The sequence below is a fragment of the Cygnus olor genome, chromosome 11 (genome assembly GCF_009769625.2).
Source record: "Cygnus olor isolate bCygOlo1 chromosome 11, bCygOlo1.pri.v2, whole genome shotgun sequence".
NCBI lineage: Eukaryota > Metazoa > Chordata > Aves > Anseriformes > Anatidae > Cygnus > Cygnus olor.
Window position 1 is genome coordinate 18,324,462 of NC_049179.1, and position 21,602 is coordinate 18,346,063.

The 21,602-nt window shown below is 43.2% G+C and overlaps 1 protein-coding gene across 2 annotated transcripts in view; it reads right to left on the bottom strand.

The window, feature by feature from the left end:
- Positions 1–3,531: 3,531 nt before the first annotated feature.
- Positions 3,532–21,602, bottom strand: part of ADAMTS17 (ADAM metallopeptidase with thrombospondin type 1 motif 17) — a 177,361-nt gene continuing 159,290 nt past the window's right edge. For both annotated transcript variants that reach the window (XM_040570362.1, XM_040570361.1), the window contains 2 exons: positions 11,280–11,457; positions 3,532–8,113 (listed from right to left, as the gene is read on the bottom strand). In XM_040570362.1, the coding sequence (XP_040426296.1) occupies positions 7,962–8,113; positions 11,280–11,457 (330 nt within the window). In that variant the 3' untranslated portion in view covers positions 3,532–7,961. The remainder of the gene's footprint in view (positions 8,114–11,279; positions 11,458–21,602) is intronic.

Consider the following 21,602-nt stretch of genomic DNA (forward strand, 5'->3'; position numbering starts at 1 on the left):
GACAAAATCAAGGGGAAAAATGCAGAGCCGGGAAAATAAATGGAAGCTGCAAAATGTTCAAATAATGTCTTTTCCAAGAAAATGAAAAAAAAAAAAACACACCAAAAACAAAACAAGAATGGCTTGTCTGGCTTCGCTGGCCAGGCCCTGGATGCAGTCATCTTCGTGCAGCCTAAAGGTCCTGTTAGAGGATTCCCCTTTTTCACATTCCGAACAGTTTCACTGCCTGTCTCCACAACAGCTGCAAAATGATGCTATGTGCAGCGCCCTTAGAGAAAACTGTTCGTGATCTTTTGACAGCCGATGCTTTTTGGGGTAGCGGAGGCAGCCGTACGGATTGGCATGCTACCAGCACTCTCCTGCTGAACAAACGAATCTTTCCCTCTCTCTGCCAGCCCACGTTTTGAGCAGTAGCCAAGCTTGTGGCTGGATCTTGCCTCTCAGTTGCTGTAAGAGGCATCTCCGAAGTGATGTGCACTTTACCCTTTGCTACTTCCAATAACAAAAAACGTGTCTGAGGAGAGAAAACCAGTGGGGAATATCCCCTTCCCTTCTCTGCTAGCACGGTAATGGCAGTGTAGGCTCACTCACTTCATTCAGAAGAAACCTATGTTCATCTCCACGCCTTGCTGCTGCCAATAACCCCAAGCAGCTGCTTTGGGAATCTTCTTTTTCCCCACGACCGCCTGCAGGCTGTAAACTCTTCAGAGAAGGACCATTTCTTTGCACATGGCCCTCCAGCATCCACGTCTGGTTGCAGTATCTATGGAAGTGCCACTGCCAAAAGAACACTGAAACGTTAGAAAAGACCTCAGAAACAAATACCAGCCAGGAAGCAACAATGAGGGGAGACGCAAGGTTATTACAGGAATATTTTTCTTCAGAGGGCTGAGAGAGAAGATTAAATGCACTTGTGCTGATGAAGGACTGTTTTGTATCAGCAGCAAAGGTAGTGAAGTTTCTGGTGGGTGCAAAGCTCGTGGGACACAAAGCAGCTGAAAGGAGAGCCAGAGGGGAAAGGGACAGAGATTATGCAAGAAGGGCAAGGCCATGAAGCGGGTCCACAGGGAAGAGAGGAGGGAGGACAAGACAGGAGGATGCAAGGGCTCACCTGGATCCTGAGTCATGCCAGGAGCCAGCCCCACACCCAGACGCCCTGTGGGATCCACCACAGTGAGCGTGTGGAGCTCCCTCCTGAGGCCGAGGGGAAGCCAGGGCCCATGGCATGACCAGACGAGTCACGCTGGAGGCTCCAGCTCCACCCAGGCTGCAGAGGGATGAAAGGATTAACCACCCAAACAGGAGCCTTTCACAGCCAAGCAAGAGGAGCTGAGAGAAACCACAGCTTTCCAAAGCCCAGCTGCTCCTCTCCAGCCTGGCGGCCGAGGCTGACACCTACCCCGGGCTACGTGGACCCAGCTGGCGTCTCGGCTGCGGTAAAGCACGGGGCACACACATGCGAGCCCCAGACATCAGCTGCAGGACCCTGCTAATTGGGAAAGTCTGTCCGAGTGTCTGGCCACCATTTGGCAGAGCCAGCAGCTCTGACAAAATAGTAACTGTGGTACAGTGCAGCCTCCAGACATTCATCGTGGGGTCTGTCACATGAAAGGGACATGAAAAGAGACGAGGCCATGTGAGACACACAGAGGTCAGCACTGGAGACTCCCCGTTTGCCTTCTGGGGTGGTTACTGCTAGGGGGTGTTTGTGGCCCCTCTCTGCTTACACACACTCATTTAAACTCTCCTTTTAAGCAGGGAGTTCTTCCCAGCCGAAGTGAAGACGCTGCAGTCCTCTTTGCCCAAGGCGGTTATGCTGTCGGGAAGTCTCTCTCCAGGCAGACAGGCTCATTTCTCAAGAGGGCGAAGAGAAGTCGGAGACATGACAGAAGGACAAATAAAAATGCTCTCTTAGAAAAGAGAACTGGTCTTGTGCCTTAATAGCATTTGAGGAACTCGTCTTCCTACTGACCTGCCTACAAATCAAGGTAAACAGGTTGCTGAAGGGCAACTTGTATGGAGAAGTATTATCTGGCACGTTCAGCACAGGTCCAAGCACTCTAAGAAATGTTGTTGAGGAGCTGTTCCCACAGCCTGCCTGTTTCTGGGTGCATTCACACAGCACGATGACCAACCAGTGGTACAAGAAACTTGTCTGCAAGCAGGTTACCTGGGCTTCTTTTGTTACACCGTCAGGAAAGTGTGAGTGCATTCACCTGGCATCTGGCTTGGTTCTTCTCTGCCTGCACTCCCCAGCACGCTGGTGTTTGTGCTGACACTCCAGTACGAAAACACGTCTTTTCCAGTGGACCATGTGGCGTAGGGGAAAGCACAAAGTAACACACAGTTTTCCTCTACCAACAGCAGAAGGTCCTCCAATAGTAACACTCTGGGTGATGCATGGGGCTGATGCTGGTGCTCCATTTTTAAGCATTTTAGAAAGAAATTTCCTTCCAGAGAAAGCAGGGTCCTGCCAGCTTGCTGTGAGAGCTCAAGAGACGGCGAAGGCTGCTGTGTACATCAGGGCTTGGAGGAGAGTGAAAGAAGCAGGTGGAGCTTGTGGAGGCAAAAGTGAGTTCCAAGCAGCTGGGCAGAGATTATGCTTTCCTCATGGTCCTTTTGTGCCAGAGCACCGGAGCCATCTGACCCCACCTGCCTGTAATGAGCTCGGCTGAGGTGTCTTAAAAAGACAACTGAGATCACGGGCAAGGAAAATGGCTCCAAACCAGCCGGTTTCTTGCTTGGAAGATGGGGTTTAGGGATAAAGGAAAAACAGCAAACTGCTACATGCAAAATAGGCAAACTAAGTACATAAGCCTACCGGATTTATAGACGACATGTTGGCATGTACCAGGAAAATTTCAAGCCAAATGTATGACAGCATTCCTTACACCCCTCCCACCCTTTGCCATATCCCATAGCTTAATGTAATGCCTTTTGGCTTCCAAAGGCTTATAGCTATGTTTTATTGTTTAAACAGGTCAACAATTGCAATCATATGTTGACTCCAGGCAATACACAAACACGATGATGTGTTAATATACAGCAACACTTGGATGGAGTTCCTAAAATTCTGCTGCTGTTAAGAGTCATGTGTATGATGGCAGCTGGACTGGTATCTCCTACGGCTACCTTGGAAAACTAGGAACCCTATCAGTGCTATGCTATTACCAAGAAGCCAGCGTGAGATCAGCAAATGAACTCTATTTTTAATGTAAGTATAAACTCAATTTCTGGAAATCATTTTGGGAGGAGGACTCTCACACCAGTTGCAGAAGCTAGGGCTCGTTTTTAAGGTTGCTTTAGAAAGGTGCTGCTCCCATCTCCAAAGTGTCCTTTTAACAAGAGTTGAGCTGGCATGGGATATGGATGATGGCATCTTTATAAGACAGGATGGGAAGGGATCCTACAGGCATAACTGTGTGCAGCTATTGGAAAAAAACAACAAACATCTTCACCAGGGTGATGGAGGAATTAAGTAGTACAAAGATTCTGGCTGGTGCCTACAACAAACACATCCAAAACACTTGGCACTGAAGTAATTCTGTTTATTTCACACCAGAGCAGTGTGCAGCTAGGTTATGTAGATACCGTTCCAAGGAATGGAATAGTTTAGCTCCAATATAAATTTCCACATGCTCAGCAGCCTTCGTTATCAGGTTGCGCCCATGGAGCAGCTACCATTAAACACACAGCTAGCTGCCACTTCATCTCAGCTCCAACATATATTGAAAGCAACCTCTCCCAAAAGCACTTGCAAAATGTCTCTCCCTCCACGCGTAAGCTTTAGGTTCCCCGCAGCCTGCTCAGCCATACCCAGCGATACCCCAAACGGAGCCTGGCTCGTTTTCCCCACACAGGCATTTTCTGCTGTTGTGTCACTGACCACAGACCTTGCTAGACAATAAGCAGGTATCAACATTCCCTGCGCTTTATTTTGCAACCCGGTCGGGACAAGACCCGTAATTTCTTGCTTTGTTAGCACACCAGGAACAAGAGGATGCCAGACTTTTGCTGACAAATGGCTTTTTACACCTACCACAGCTACCAAACAGTTGGCCTAGACTTAACCAATTTTCCCAGTCTCAGTCCAGTATTAGACAGATGCATGATGTACTGCTTACAGCTTCAGTCCCTGCTCTTAATTTTCATGTTAGCTGTTTGATTTGCTTTGTATTATTATTATTTTTTTTTAAGTTCGGAAACCTTATTAAAGTTGTTATGGAAAAAATAAATTTATTATTCAACATACTCATTTCTTTTTTTCAGAATGGTATGATCCTCTTTTCTTTTTTTTTTTTTTGTTTTCATTTACAACTGGTTCCATTCAGTTTGACTGTTTTTATCTTTTCTATTTATAACCAGCACCAAGAAGAAAATTACCATGGATACAGTACATATGCAAATTAACTAATGGAAAAATATATACATTTCACTCTGTAATGAAAAACTTAAATGATATTATTGCCATGGAGGATATATCCCTGTATTATAATAAAATATCAAGCAATAATCGACTGCTAAGATTCTTCTCCACCAACAAAATTAGCACCATACATGAGATAGTGAGAATCTACACTCAATAACACAATTGTGCAACTAGAAATGTACAGTACTTTAGTAACAGTACAGAGTATTGTTTACAATATGGAAATACCACCACTGTAATCTAAAGAGTGTCAATCTTTTACGAACAACAACTAAAAAAAAATGTATTGTCATAGATACACCGAAACAAACAGCTTTCCTATCACCAGGATGGAGTAACTGAGGGCAGAGCATAGCTGTAAATTCATAGTAAAGCTCCTATAAAATGATACAAAACAGAAGTGCATGAGTATCGAACAGAATTGAACTCTTTTTTCTTGATTTTTCTGGTTATTATAAAATGGGAGGGTTGTCACCAGATAAAGCAAGAGAATGTTATAAAATGGAGCTGTGTTGTGCCATCAGTTTTTAATCAAAGTTGGTTTCTGATTATTAAAAAAAGGTTGATGCATACTAATCTGTGGACTGTGAGAGCAAGTGAGGTGGTTTTCAGTGCTCAGATATTCAGAAGAATTCCTTCTAAGTTCATATTTCCTTAGGTAGGACCCAGAACTTGGGACCAAATGTCCTTTAAAATCCAGGACCAAGTGTACTGGGACAGGCCTCAAGTCTACGTAGCCACCATGAATTATTTGTGGAAAAAAATAATTAAAATCCTTCCTCACCTATGCACCTTTCTAGGAGCTCACCTACTGCCTAGACAGGGTGACAGATCAGCACCAGAAGGAAAAATAACCCCTGATATTTAAAAATTAATTCAAACACCTTTGATTCCCATTAATAACAAACGCACAAACTATTATTCCAAGAAAACAGAGAAGCCCAGCGGCAAATCCTTCAACAGGCCAATGTAAATGTTAGCAATGCCAAAAAAAGATCAGCGAGGGGGTGGCATTTCATCAGTTCAGGCCAATTCACGGGCAAATGTTGCCCATTAAAAGAAAAACTCCAAACCAAATGAAGGATGTGAGGAGAGCCAGCTCAGCCACGATGCTGCGAGGTGCCTGTGGCGATGGGGAGGCAGGAAGGACAGTCACCGTCCCGCTGTGCAGCAGGGCTGTGTTACCGCAGCTTATGACAGCAGGCAAGAGGGGAAACTACTGCTATAAAATATCAATATAAATTAGGTTTTCTTGGCTTTGTCTGCTCTCTTGGAACTTTCTCATTAGCAGTACATCTACCTATAAATTTGCCTAACCCGACACCATTGTGGTATTGCAAAAACCTTCCATGTCACCCCTCTCACAACATTTTCCATTGCTTGCTTGCTAAGTAGCTACACAACCTCTGCACTTGGGCTACAGGGTGGGAAGAACAGAAGAAGGAGGTCTGATCCTGACAATCAGATGCCAAAAGAACATCCAGTATTAACAAAAACAAGTTAGAATCATTTCCCTAATAGAGAAAATCATCTGGGGAACAGGAAAGCAGATCTGTTTGTGACAGGCACTTGGGAAAAAATTGTGTGCAAACGTGGCTTTGTGCATACAGGCAAACCCTTGTTTGCACACGTGCTCAGTCGCACTCATAAGCACAGATGCGAATGTGAAGCCCACGCAGTATTAGTCTGTTGATGGATATTAGTTCTCCGTGCTTGAAAAAGCTGTTGGTAAAACGCTAATGAGTTATTCCAGTGAGATTCTGAGTATTGAAATAAGGAAGAAGGAGTTGCTTTAAAGATACGTTAGGTACTAAGAGTCTTTATCCCTCCTTGCATTGAAAGGAGACAACAGCAACAAAGACAACTTGAGGACAGGTGTGAGCTGCAATTCTGAGCGGCCCAGGGGCTGGGGTAATAGCTGGGCTTAGTTCTGCACTCATCTCCGAGGAATAAAACAGTAACACACAGTTCTAGAGCGAGTACAAAGCTGCAATTCATCCAAAAGGCTCTGTTCGTATTGTGAAGAGCGAGCTGTAACTTAACCACTGCACAACTGGCCTTAGAGCCTGGCAAGGGAAATGATACGTGCTGGAGCAAGATGTGATAGAGAGACATTGGTCTGTAGGGCTAACAGAGGGGACAAACTCTGCCCTGGGTAGAGCTCCTGTTTCAAGTCTCGCATATCAGAGAGGAGTCTGGTTTAAAGTGCAGACACATGGAAGAGAATATCATATATGCAGCACTTTCGAAGTGCTCTGATAGCACCAATCCAACAGCACCAAACCTGACAGCACCACAAAATTAAGGCAGAAAGCATTAAAATACAGTGAGCAAAATCCTAACCCTTACTGAAGGCAATAGAAGTCTTGGCCTTAGGGCTTCAACAAGCTCAAGGTCTCATCTTGAATGTCTTGTATTGCTTATAGCACTTTTGACTCAAAATGCTACATAATCTCAGCTGTATACAAGAGCCAAGAGACAGGAAACACCTGTTCTGCTCTCCAGTCCATCCTTCAAATGTTGTTCCAAGGCCTGTTTCTGTACCAATGCTATCCAGTTTCATGGTCCTCTTAAAAAAAAACAAACAAACAGAAAAACATTGTCTCATTATCTGATTGCCTTCTAAAAACTGGAGAGAGATTAGAGCAAGCGATCCCCCACTAAGCTCTGCTGGATGAAATGATTTCTGGCTTTTTCCACCTTGCTGTGTACGGTTTTTGCGTAAAAATTACTACCTACTGCTGTTAATAAGCTTCCATTTCATTAAGCTCATAAATTAGGCTTCAAAAAAGAAACTATATTATTTTGGGGAAAAGAGAGAGGATTGTTTTTTAGAATTGGAAAGAAGAGCAGTCCTTAGTTGCTCTAAAAAATATGACTTGGAATGTTGGATATAACTGTACTGAGCTTTCTGTGGGAATTTCAGAGATGTCCATCTTCTGCTATCAGTTTTCACGAGCTTTTTACAGCAAATCCCCTCTTTAAATTAAGCATTTAATTTATGCATGTCCCTCCAAGTCCCCTCCACAGTGGGATAACTGTTGGGAATTAAAAACATCAGATGAAAACCAAGATTAAAAGGGTAAGTAATGTCTCTACCTTTGCTGATTTATTTTGCCAGAGGCCTTCCTCCATGGAGGCACCCATAACCTTAGTCAACCTTGCAACTCTTGTCCTTTTTTTTAATGGTAGCAAGCCATCCAGTGGCTGGTGATTTAATATATTAAAGTAAAAAGCATTAATGAAAAAGGTAAAGATGTCAAGATATGATAAAATGATTGGCTCCTTGAGATGACTCTTTTCTGCTTTTGTTTTGTTTTTGTGTGTGCTTTTTATGTTTATTTTTAATTTTTTTAAGGTGGATGAGTGGATTACTTTGGTATCCAGTCTGTAGAATTAGTTTCAAGTCTTATTAGGTATGCTTTGGAATCCACCACATTGTAGCAAACTCATGAAGTTCCAGTACTCAGACCTACTAGTCCGTGACTTACATACGAATAGCTGTAATACCCTAAGAAGTAGCACAGGTTCATTAACTCTTCTGCTGCATCTTGTTTGCATAAAAGTCTCTGCAAGTCTGGCAACAGCGCTGATACCACCGCATGTCTTGGCACAGGTTCTTCTCCCGGATCACCCTGCAGTACACTGTCCACTGGTCGCCTGTGCACTTGTACGTGAGAGCAGCTTTGGACAAGAAAAGAAAGGAAAAACTAGCAGATTAGCTAGACAACAGCATTGCAGGAGCGATCAAAATCCCTGCATATGAAAGAAGAAATCTCAACCTGTCAACACTGGAGACCGGATGATGTTCTTTCTACTGAGATCACAGGCAATGGATAGAGAGCTCTTGGAAGTGCTTGTTGCAAGTCTGAAGCTGGCTGTGACTGCGCGAGCACAGAGCTCCTCATATTGTACCTATTCTGTCACAGTGACAAGGAGACCTACGTGAACGAAATGCCTAAAGCCTCAGCTTAGATTTAAGCACAAGAACACCTCCCAGCAGTCAATGGGAAGCTGTGTGCTTCCAGACAGTGCTTTGCTAAGGCACACTTTCAGGAGAGGCCATCATCCTCTCAGGGGAAAATATTTTTGCAGAGGAGCAAAAGCAAACCTCATTTAATGGATATAAAGCTAAACTGATAGGTAGGAAAAATAATTCTTAGAGTAGTAAAATATGGATGGACAACAATTAGCTACTGGAAGGGGGCTGGATGGCAGAAACCCACTCGGATTGACAAAATGTTTGTGCAGGAGGAAAGTAGTGTGAAGACACCATTGCTGAATCTGTTGTCGCTATCATTAAAGTGTCACAAGTGGTTTTATGAATAAGTGACAAGAGTAAAAACTGCACATGATAACAGTGCATAAATCCAGTGAATGCAGTCAAGTTAATGCTACCTGATTTACAAACTGCATGTAGCAGTCTTATGAATGTTGTGATGATTGGAAAATCTTCTAAATAAATCTTCTTGCCTTTAAGGTTGGGAAAAATGGACTAATTAGAGAACACATCAAAAGGTGCTAACCCAGCAGCATCTCAAGTCCATCATTTCTCATCTCTGCCAGATGAAACCAAGAAAGGCCATTATTATCCTGAATTTAGCTGTGAGTCTCAGTGCCAAACACCAGAAAACCACGGCAGTAGATCTGGTAGGAATGCGTATCACTGAAGCTTCATTTAACTGGACAAGTAGTAAAAGTTCAATAGAATCTGATGTAATGAAGTTGCACTGTCTGAGCAAAAAGAAACATGAAACCAATTTAAAAAAAAAAAGTGAGAAAAAAAGTTGACCATCTTAAATGCAGGGAGGACAGAGCTACTTCTGAGTCTGCCAGCAGTGAAGGGGATCTTTGAGGGGGTTAGATCTGCAGTACCCTCTGCTTTCCCGCTTCCAGCCAGGCAGTTTTCAGAAACATGATGCAGCTGAGTAAGTTAGACATCTTGCAAGAACGTCTGAGATACACCGTAAGAATCTTTACATAATAGAAGGGCACTGAGCTACAAATAAGGTAGGACTCCAATATGTTAGAGGTCCAAGAACCCTTATAGGTTGTGAAGACATAAGCACGCCTTAGAAGTAACATAGTTCAGGTGCCATGGGGACAGAATAAATCCCCTCTAAACGTGTCTTCACTGAAGGACACTGGACACGAAACACTGAAAGCCAGGCAAGGTGAACTACAGTCTTAGATATTTCTGACAACATTACCTGGGATGAAAAACATTCTGGAGTGCGGACAAGGCAACATAAGTTTTGTAGTCTACTGCATTTTTTCTGTATAAATTTTTCTGTGAGGTTTCTACTACAAAACCCAGAAATTAAAAATAATCCAACGGAACCTGCTTGTATATAGGAAGAGTAAAACATTCAATGATGTATCTTTCTGCTAATATAAAATATCATTGTTTCTGGCCCTGGTGATTCCAAGCCTGGTTCAGAAACAAAAGCATCCCAAATTACTTGCAGATTACTTTCAGCAGGGACTTGAGCCTCCTCAGTCTTCTAAACACGTGAGCTTTTTATTGCTTTGCCCTAAAATGTGAATTAGGATGGATTTCTTGTCTCATCAGTGTATCAAAGGCTTATTTCTCAAATGAAATGTTTTCCCTCCACTATGCTCACAGTGCTAAAATATCTGGGAAGTACTCTCAGATGTTCTTAAACAAAAGAGCTTAAAAGCGCCTCAGTATGACTGCGTTTGCAAGAATAAAATTTCCCATACTCTTTTAAAAAAACAGATGTTAAACTTTTGGAAAACAAATTTCAGTTCAGAAGCAAGCCTCAAGTCCAGTCCCAGTTTAAGTGTTATTTAACCTCAGAAAGTGTGATTAGGAATGGTTCCCTATTATTTAGCAACTCTGCCTTTTCTTGTGTGCTAGAGGCTTCTTAGGCTAAAAGAGGCTGTGGACTGGAAGCTGTTCTGCCTAGTGAGACCTTAGCAGCATTGTTTACAACCCAGCCTCTTGTCCTGAAAGAAACAGGAAGCATGGATGAGGCTGTGTCAGAGTAACTGATGGCTTAGTTTAGCTTCATTTTACTGGTGATGATGTGTGAAATGTAAAGAAACCAAATCGGTTCCTGGAGCCGTGGCTGAACACAAACAGCTGAAATCTGAGGAGAAAAAAATTATCCCCATATAAACTAAACAAATATGACATGGAAAATTATGGATTCCCCCAATTTTGTATTGACAGAAGCATTCTTAACTAGAGCCATTTCTTAAACACAGACTTAAGGTGTTCCTGGGAACAGAGGGCCTGTCACCGCACACTCAGCTCACCCAGGTACGTGGGGGATGCAGAGAGGCTGAGGGGAAGGACAGTGGCAGAAAATCAGTGTTCACAGAAGGAGGCTGGATGCTTTCTTGCCTCCCAGGGTAAATTAAATCATCAAACCACATTCTTGTGGCAACAAATGAAAGGGGGAAAAAAAACAACAAAGCCAGCCATGCTCTGCTTGTCAAGGTCGTGTACTTTCCTTGGGGCACAGATGAGTAACGCACCACACTTCACATCCACCACAGAGCAAGCAGGGTGAGATCTGTCTGGGACTGAGAAAGGTAAGTCTGTCAGCTCCCTCAGCTCTGTGATCAGTCAATCCCCCACCACTTGTCTGCTCCTGCTGGTCCCTCAGGTCTAGCCACTGCTGAGCTCTGAGACAGGGATTAATGGCTAAGAGAGGACCTATCCACACTAGTCAAGGGTCTGGCTGGGTGGCCCTCTCCAAAATTCTGGCCCCAGGTAATCCTCTGAAGCCTCATTTTTCATTTTTATTACTATTTTTAACACCAGGCACGCTGGGACCCTGGGCTTTTTGTCTGGTCCTTCACCCCAACACCCCTCACTCACCAAGTCTGGGCGAGGTAATTGTGTTGACATTAATCTTCTCATTGCAGACCTCCTGGTGGCACTGCCTGTAGGCCGCTGGCTTGGACAGGACGGGACACTCGCTGCCGTGGCGCCCGGTGACTTTGTGCATGCACTGCACCACACGTGACTGGAGGCCCTTCCCACAGGTTGAGGAGCACTGGAGGAGAGAAGGGACTGAGACATGGTCGAAGCAGAGTAGCTTCAAAATCACATGTACGTGAACACCATGAAAACAAGTGCCAAAACTGAAGCGTGCAGCGGGCTGGCAGCTAAGTATGGTGCTGAGGACTCAACACAGAGCAAACTTGTCAGCCAGGGAATCTTCATACAGCTTTTGTTGCATTTGTCCATTATGATTTTGCAACTCCAGAGAGCGCTGTGTGCAGAAGAACAGCTAAGGGAGCTGTAGTCATTCTGTCTGGACTCATTTCACCCTGAGCCCACCGACACTGGCTGTCTCTCCGGATACCTACGAGGCTCAAGAAGGCAGAAATGCAATTCCCTCCACCAGCCACAAAGACGCAGAGCTGGAAAATGTCTACTGCCTAATACTGCACGAGCAGCTTCCACCTCCCTATCCATGAGGGACCCAGTGGAGCTGGCTGCCTTGGTTCAAAAGCCTTCCCCAAGACTTGGACAGTCTAACAAGGCTTCTTCCCCAGACAGGATGACCACTGCCAGGTACTGATATGGGATAAAACCAAGGATTACAGCAGAGGCAGGCAGCTCCTACAGCATGCCCAGACCTCTAGAGAAGCTCCGTTCCAGTACACGGGAGAACACATCAGGTATTCAAGTACTCACTCATCCATCCCCGCTAACCGTCTGGCACTTGCCTGTCCTTCTGGGAGCAATTGCAAATTGTACTCCATGAGTTTTGGCTTCTATTAGTCAAGAGGCCCAGCCTGTTTATATGCTCTCTTTGTTGTCATACAATTGGAGTCCCTACCTCTCCCTCCCTCTTCCTCTGGCCCAGTCACTTGTGATTTACAATGTCCTACTTGCACGCAGTTCAATTTTAATAAAACAAACGCAGTGAACACAGTGAGGTGCACCAGCTGGAGTTAATAAAAGAACCTTGTATTTAAAATAAAGAAACAATGGGTTGCAGGACTTTGGTAAGATTCCTATTTCTGCTAGAGCCACACACAAGCAAATGATGGGGAAAAGGAGGTGGGGGAAAAGTCAGGAAATCTAATTAGGATGGTGTCAAAATGATCATGTTTTCTGTCCTCCGCTGTTTCTGAAAAAGGTCAGTGCAGTAAATACTATCACCTCTGAGCAGTGTTTCTTGAAAATGGCATGGTGAACATCTCAGAGGCTCAAAAGATAAGCAACATCGGGGCCGGACTGAAGTTCAAGTATGAACGATGCGTACGCAGTGTGGATGATTTTAAGACTAGCACCCAGGGACAGGAGAACACATGGATGCACGTAGCCCTGCACCTCTCCCACCTATCACTTTCTTTTAGAAGTATCATAAGAAATCCCTGCTGCTTCTCAAAGACAATCTGATACGAGAAGCATGGCTTTGTTCTGGGCTGGAGCACAGGGAACTTCTTCCTTCATGCACCACAGCAAGGCCTGACGCAGAATGGGCTCAGATGAACAGAACAGTAAAATAGAGCCAGTGAAGTCCTGCTTCAGACTGCTCAGTGCAGAAATACATTTATATGATGTGCGCTCTTCATTTCTGGGTAGGAGGAACTGCAGGATCAGAGAAGCCTGTTGACAAAAGTAACATAGACTCTACCTAATTTTCATCTTCCATCAGTCACATTAATGACTGTTTATTAAGCAGTTTTTCTCTATTTGTTTTACTCACCAAATTGGTATCTGCTTTTGTTGAGAGAAAATGTGTCCACCTGCTCTTTGTTCCTGTTCTGTCCCCAAATGCTGTTTCTCCAGGACTGAATGTCTCCATTCTGAACAAACTCTGGCTCAGATCCCTTCTGGACTTTGCCACTAAGGCACTCTGGTGCGCAACTTACCTCTGTTTCCAGCCATACTTCCCCTCCAAGACCTTACTATTGTATTCTGAAGGTAGCAGTCATGCTAAATTAAAAGTTTATATGTGTTTTCAAACTTCTTTTTTTATTTAATAAATGGTTGTGTTTTTTTTTTTTTTTCCTTCATATACTTCTTATTTCAAGTTTAGTGTCAACACAGGAGTTTACAGCAGATTTTTTTGCGCTTAAATGTTCAGATGTTGAATTTATGTGACATTTTGGTGACTGCCTACTAATACCTCAGCAATTGTTATGGTGTTTAGGACCATGCAGAACGAGCCCTTTCCTGTATGTCCTGCTGTGAGATATTCCAAACTGCAGTCATTAAAGTCCCGTATTTAACCCCCCTTCATAACGTGTGCTCCTGGGATGAGATGGAGGCATTGAATTAGTCGTGGGTGCCCCTCTGCTGTTCCCCAGCACTGTGCATCCTCAGTGATTTCTACCAGTCTGGAAGACAATCAGTCACAGCCACTACATTTAGGTTTAAAATTAATAATTTTTATCCTGATTAAACGCAACTATTAGTCCCTTCTACTTCACTGGTCAAACTCAACCTCTTATCCTCAGGATTTCAACGGCACCTGTGGTCTCCAGAGTGCCTTACTGGTCTTAATTCTCACAAAACTCTTTCAAGGGGAGTGAGTTGCACATCCATTTTACATACAGAATAGCTGTTATCACATAGGCATAAAATAACCATGGGGCTCCTTCACAGGATTGTAATATAGTGAGGCTGAGACCTTTGTCTCTGGCTTTTAGGCGCTCCCTGCGCTTACAAATGCTCTTAACCCCCCACCAAAAAAAAAAAAGAAAAGAAAAAAAGAGAGAGAGAGAAATATTTTTCTCATAAGGTGAATATGGTTTTCAGATACTGATATACAAACGCTCACCTACCTTTGACTGTGTTCCTGTCTCTGCATTTGTTAACCAGCAAGGAGGGCAAGCAATGAAACTTTTTCCACAGACACTGCCAACTCCAATCCTTAGACAAATAACAGCAGAGTTTTTGCCCGAAGCAGTTTTATTCCTTCTCCTGGGAGACTGGGATCATCACCTATGCTATGCAATTAGTTTTTCACAGCCAGGAAGACGGATTTTAACATCTTTCTTGAACTCTTTTGGGCTTGGCAGCTAAAGGAAGGTTGGACATCTGGCTTATTTTAAGATGAAATTTTCAACTCTGTACTTGGATAGTCTCTTTCCTAGGAATTTCAATAGGAAATAGGAATAGATACAAAATACATACAAAGGGGGAATTGTTACTCATGCTGCACGATGAAGAGAGGACATCATTAAAAGAGGCATAAAAATCAAACTCCAACTGAACAGCAAATTCCCATAAATACCTTTTCTCCTATTCTGGACAGCTAAATGCATCGCTTCAGTCTCTCTTTTCCCAAATATTTATGGAACAATTTAGTATATCCATGGAAAAATTTTCAGGGCTGGATTCACTCCGTGCCCTCTGATACAGGACGCTTGGGCTTGGACACTGGTATAAGGAGCTTGAGTCGGGAAAGCTGCTGCAGCCTTTTTGCAAACGGGAACTTCCAGGCAGCCAACAGCTGCCAGTGAGAGCATGACACCTGGGGCAGAACGTGGGCTGGTGCTGAAAGTACGCCTGCAGCCCAGCACCTCATCCATCTCCAGCTGGTTCAGTTCCACTCTGCAGGAGGCTGGGAGGCTCCAGGGCTGCACGGTGAAACTGCACCAACCGTGTTTCAAATGCTGTTGATGGACACTGACTTGAGTTGTTATACTGCTATTAACAAAAATGTTCTGAAAATCAGAAAAGCTTTTATAAGCATTTATGTGGCTCTCAAAATACGCACACGTTTTGATGCCACAACGGAGGGAGGTGATCTGTGAATGTGGAGATCAGTTCTGGAACCACGTGCGGCGTGGCGTGGATCTCTGCCTGCCTCCCGGGCTGCTAGGCAAGCGCTGAGAGAAAATCCGCAAGCATCTTGCCTGCACTGGAAAACCACGGACTCGAGGAAATGGTTGAATAGCAACACTGGTGTCAAACAAAGAAGTGTTTTCTTCCCTTCCACCAGGCATTGCCAGTGATATCGCTATCAGAAAAACGCATACGCAAAATTCACATAGTTTAGCCACAACACACTGAACTGACAATGGAGCCATTGTAAATGAGAAATCGACCCAGAAGCAAAAATCAAAGGCTTGTTCAACACTGTAAGAAAGAGGGGGTTAACGACCAGTTACGAAAAATGAACCTAATGAGAGCCCTTTTAACTCCCAGTTTAAGCACTACTTGAGAAGGCAAAAGGAATACAAAAATGCCTCCATTCACATTCCTTGGCAGTAACATGTAAGCCAGTGGGGATATCCAGAAGGAAATAAACTCACAAATTATCAAGGCAGCAGCTGCATTCATCAGCTTAAAGAAGATTTACTCACAGAAAAACTCCAACCTTAAGACCAAGCTATGATTTTTCAGCTGGAATGCTATTTCCACCTTAGGATACTGGTATGAAAGCCTGAAATCTACCAAAGGTGAGGACAGATGTCTAATTGCTCTGAAAGCAAATGCCTCAGGAGAATATTAGGTATTAAACCAGAATGAATTTACAGTAAATGCTGAGATCTGTCAGGGAGTTCATCAACTCCTGATGTACAAAAGATAGCCAGAGACAGAGAGAGGAATAAGAATGAATTAAGCCAGGGCAGGCCTGCCTTTGGGCAGCTGTAGGAATGTGTAAGAGGGAGCAGTCCAAACAATCTCCATGTTGAGGCTCAATGGGGACAGAAAAAAGAACAGATTTACCATGGCAGAGGACAGGCAGGACGGATCTGTTCGGGGCTGAATGGAATAACGAGCATTGCTTGTGCCTTAGCTGAGGGCTGCTGACCTGACAGGGATGCACTCAGACCACACGTCACCTTTAAAACTCTCATTTCTGTAACCTCTAAGAGATGTTCGTCTCTTCTGTAAGAGACTTGCTTCTTCCAGCAGAAGGTCATAGCATCCCTTCAGCCAATCCTGAATGCACTACAATAAGGCTGATCTGTTGTGGGGAGAGAGAGTTCAAGATAACACTCATAACTAAGCTGAAGGCAAGATTTTTTTTCTCTATTCATCAGTCTGCAGGCATCTGAAGTTTACAGATACTAGTTTGTCCCCAGTTTGCTGAAGGTTGCTGAAGCCAAGGATAACACTATGGCTAAAGCTTCAATATTCAGAGATACAGTCAGGCTTTACTGACTTCAGAGTTCAAGTATTTCAAGGCGTTAGGATAGGGCAGAGTTTTTCCCCCGGGAGTCTTTATTTTTTGCCTCTATGAAAGTCAGAAAGAAAGCAAGGCAAGTTCCTATTAATAACATTCTAACGCAGCATCTGAGATGAATGACAAATGTCCTGGAATTTCTCTGTTCCTGAGACTTTAATGGTATACATGTGTGTGCTCAGAGAGTCAGTGCTCTACACACCTTACCATCAGGCTTTTTATGAGTATCACTAATTTAAACTCTGGAGTTTTAGCTGAAAAGTAACATGCAATACACTTTCATAAACACCAGTTCAACTTTCACCATGGCATCATGCTAAAGAAAGAGATTTCTGTCTTTTCGCCGATAACATCTAATTAGCCCAAAGCAAACTGTAAGCTGCTTTTCAAGCTTCCCTATTCTTTCCTTTCCTTTTTTTTAATTTCTTTTTAAACCCCAGATCTGTAAAGAGAACATATCTGGTCTTGCTTACAACAATCTTTCATTTGGAAACTTTTGTGAAATGACTGATTTGTTTAACTTAACCAAGAAAAAATGCATACCCTTCTGACTCAGAATGGGAAGAAACAATAAATTATAGCAGAAAATGCTCATGGCTGATGTGACAGTATCTTAGAAGGAGAAGAGAGAAGCAATCTTTGCAAACTGCCTACAGCTGTGCTTTCAAACTGCATGACCCTAAGGAACAAGACCTGACCAGCATGTCTCACTGCTTAATTAAGCTTGACTTTGCTATTCTGAAAAGTTCCATTGTGCACAGAGAGTTCAGAGATTAAGAGCTGAATGCATGAATATTCTGGGTATTGACAGTGCCCTAAGTACTTGTGCAATGCAGCCCAGGTGGATGCTAATGAGGAAATGGCATTTAATTCATCACAGCAATCGGACAGAATTCATGTCACAGAATCACAGTTTATCCAGAGTTGGAAGGGACCCACAAGGATCACTGCATCCAACTCCTGGCTCCACAAAGGACTACCTAAAAACAGGATTTCAAGAATGAGCGCAAGTAATAACAGCAAAGATATGAAATAATACAGTATTGCCTACAGGGTGCCAAATTATAGCTTGTGTGCAGTGTTTTGATCTGTGGCAGGTACAAGCAGAAATCCTCCATAGCTTAGTCCATCCATAAAAATTCATGAAAATGATGCTGAAAAACACCTTATGTAAAAAACATAATTAAGCTAACTTCAAGCTAGATAGTAATGGAAAACTATAACTATGTAACCGTGGAATCGCATAATTCAACTCAGGCTGACTGCTGAAGAATTTACCCTACTTCCACAGCATATGTACTCACGCCAATGCTGAACAATGTTTTTATGGGCTACATGAACTACAGTCCCACACTGACCGCTGTCACAGATGGTATCCTGAAAGAGTATCTTGGGAACTGAACTAAACTGAACACATTTTAGTTACTCATCACTTAATGATCAATGCTACCTGAATGCAATTTATTAAAAAATAAAAGTAATTAAAGACCCCATTAGGATTATTTTATTTCAGCAAGAGGCTGTTCATCTCCATCATGTCAGTTCTGCCTGAGTGTTCCCTGGACAGGGAGCTACTCAGCTCTGAAACAGACGATGAACGCTGTGTTTCATCACTTTGCATCGTCAACCCAGGGATCACCAGCAGGTTGGTAATAATTGCTCTTTAAAGATATTCTTGAAAGTTGTCACCTTAATGCCTCAGTGGTCATTATAAATCTCCCTAGGCTTTTGGAAAGACTGCACAATTACAGCAGTCCCTACTAGGGACACATACTGCATGTTGTAAGGATTCAAAGGACAAAAACCTCTCCAGTTGAGCAGTACAAACATTAAATAGTGAATTACCCACTTTTCATCTTTTTAAAGACGTCATCCTAAACACTGTAACATCTCAGAGTAATTCAGAGAAAACGAATGCCAATATTTGAACAGGCTTGTCCTGCGTGCTTTCTTCTTTTTCACATTAAAAGGAGTGAAATAGTCGCGATGACATTCCATTTCAAATCCACTGATCTTGGTGGGAGGCTTTAATTCTCCATCACAAAAATGCACCTAATGAATGAGGCTTTTAAATAAGAAGTGTCAAAAAGGGAAAGTTATTCTTCCAATTAATAGGATCACTGGAGGCTGTATTGGAACATGAGACAATAACAGTGTAACAGAATGTGCTCCACTTCAAACAAAACACTGATGAATACGGCCTCTTTGCAGCGCTCTCCTTTCTAAGGAACCATCAAAATGATTTCTACTATGGCTGTTCCCAGAAACTCCAGCAGAGATGAGCTGTGCAAACTGTTGTGCAAACATGACACAGTCATGGCCTCAAAGGCATTATCAAGACTTGGTTCTCCCTTCACTTTCCATGCCTAGGTTTGTGTCGATAGCTGCGTTAACCGGGGCTGACAGCTATCACAAGGTCTAGAGAGAGCTTCAAACTTCTTTTAGTGCCAATATACTATTTTTACACCTCTGACCATAGCAGAAGACTTTTCACAAGTGGAGAACGGAAAATCAGAGAGCAAAAAGGGTAAGATTCATCTTTCTGAACTAGCTCTGTTTAGGTTCTCTTTGCAATCAGTGAGTGGAGAGAGATTGCTTCAAAGGGCAATGCAGCCGTTACCAAGGAGAGGGGATAAAACTACTCCCAGGAGCTGCTCGTCTTACTATGATGGTAAATGGTGCGTAACAACTATCTCAAGCAAGGCACCGACCTGTCTGATGGCTAGGACTCAGCAGTGTAAATTCATTAAGTGATGGTCCCATGGCCATACAGAGGCCTGTAGGTAAGCTGAACTTGTATTGGCTGTGCTTTCTTTCCTCCAGTGTGTATTTGCACTGCAGGTATGGAAACTGTATTTCTTAGTTTGTCCACACTAAAGCAGTACAGTTGGTAAAAGAGGCTGTGATTTGCACATCAGTGACCATGGGCCGGAGGAAAAAAACAACTCAGGGGATTAGAACCAGCAGTGCAACTTAGAGCAGTCCACTGGGGCAGTAGGTAGGTTTAGGACACACTGATGGCCTGGCTCCTGGCCATGCCTACAACCACAGATGCGGAAAGTTAAAATACAGAAGCCTGCTGGGTCCTCTTCTCTCATATCCAGCTGTATCACTCTCTGGAGAACAACTGTTTTGCACCAGTGAGACCTGTGGACAATTTTCCAACGTCAGTTTCTAGCTGTGGTGCTGAACGCACATGAGCAGCCATAAATCAGAAAGCTGTTCGCTAAGCCAACGCAAGTAAGAGGCAGGAAAAGGTCTGTCAGCTGCGGCGTGCGACTGCAGTTTTAAGCCACCATCCCTCCTGCAGAGTTTTCTCTCAGTTCAACAAGAAAAGTTATTTTCTCCAAGGTAGAAGGAGATGACCTTTATAAAGAATTAACAAGTTGTCCATGGTTTATCATAAACAGATGGCGGGTCAAGCCATGAATTTGTAATGAGTTTTAGAACAAAAGACAGTTTGCTGCTATGTTTGCAACAGTTTTGAATACACCTCTCCAACCACAGCTGTCCTTGATTTGCTCTTCTTATCATGTAATGTGAGTTAATCGTTAAAAGTGAGGCATATAGAGGATTTTGTTGATGTTCCCAAACATTTGGAACTTGGAAAACATGCCTTACTGGCACTGGAAGATTGTAGAGTATTTTTTGAAAAAAGCATGCTTCTCTGTGTGCTGTACAGTTAGGGGTTTTATCTCTCTGAGAGTGCAACCCACTGCCTTCCTGCCAAAACAATTAATTTGCAATTACAAAAGCCTTGTTACCACCCACTGTGATGAATGACTGCTGATCTTCAGCATGAAACACCTCAATGTCTGGCACAAACCCAGTATTTTTCTTATAGGAAATTACATTTTTTTTCTCCCTATTGTTAATATTCTCCTGGGATGAGAACCCCTAGCCAGTATTTCATAGGCTCAACAAAACACCATAAAGAAATTGGCAACTAGCGATGCGCAGGGAGGGCAGGTGGCTATAGGTAATTTTTCAGATGTGTTTTATCATCATTGACACGATTTGGCAACAAGAATATTCTTTAGCACCACACTTTGCCAAGCTGATCATTCCTAGTCCTTTGCAGATTCTGGAGTGTACAATCTCTGAATTCAGTGAAAAGTTGTGCCAGGTGGTTATAAAAAATGTAAAGTGGTAGAAAAAGCCTTGCTCTCCACTACTTTCCTTTGCTGAAGTGGAAGTCCAGTTTGAGATGTCATATATTTATCTATGTTTTCACCGAAAACCATGAATCTGCGATGGTTCCTACACAAGACCCAAAGATCTTGCACAGTCCAGCAGGTCAGATTCTGATCTGGAAAAAACCTGAAGTGACTTAGGTGGCTGAATGAATCTGCATTTATACTAATGTAAGGCAGAATATCAGGCCCGAAGTGCTGAGTGAGACCTTTGGCTTGTGGCCAATGGACTTGAGGGAAGAAAGAAGGACAGTTACACTGGGTTCACATTGGGTTCCCCGAGAGTAACATAGGCTTTAGTAGTTACAGAGCATCAAATGTAACAGTGAAGAAAAATATGGCAGAGCCAATATATCACAAGGTTTCTATGTGTCTTTTGCCTTCTAAAAACCTTTTCATTGGGCTATGTAATACAGTAGGTTAATGAGCTAAATTGTTGCCTGAGGGACAGAATTTGCATGTTTAAACTTCTACCCCCAAAACTGGAAAAGCACCCTTGTGAAAATCAGCACTAACGATGGAGTCAGAGCACCTTGCTTGTAATTTTGCCTTCCTTGATATAATACCACTAAAAAGGGAATAGCCAAAAGTGAAATCGGAAACCCTGAACCATTTTGTGCTATTGGCTTGAAATACAATACTCCAGTCACAAGACAGAAGTAGAGTATGTTGAGTGTAACAACTAAGTAAAACTGGAAATGAAGAAAAATCCATAAAAGTTTTCTGGAGAATTGCTCCTGCTACAGAATCTTGCCTCTTCGATTATACCCTAGAAGAGTCCATAAGCCAACCAGAGAAAAGGAACTGAAGAAGTACAGCCTTGGCCTGTAGATGTGCACCTGAGTGATT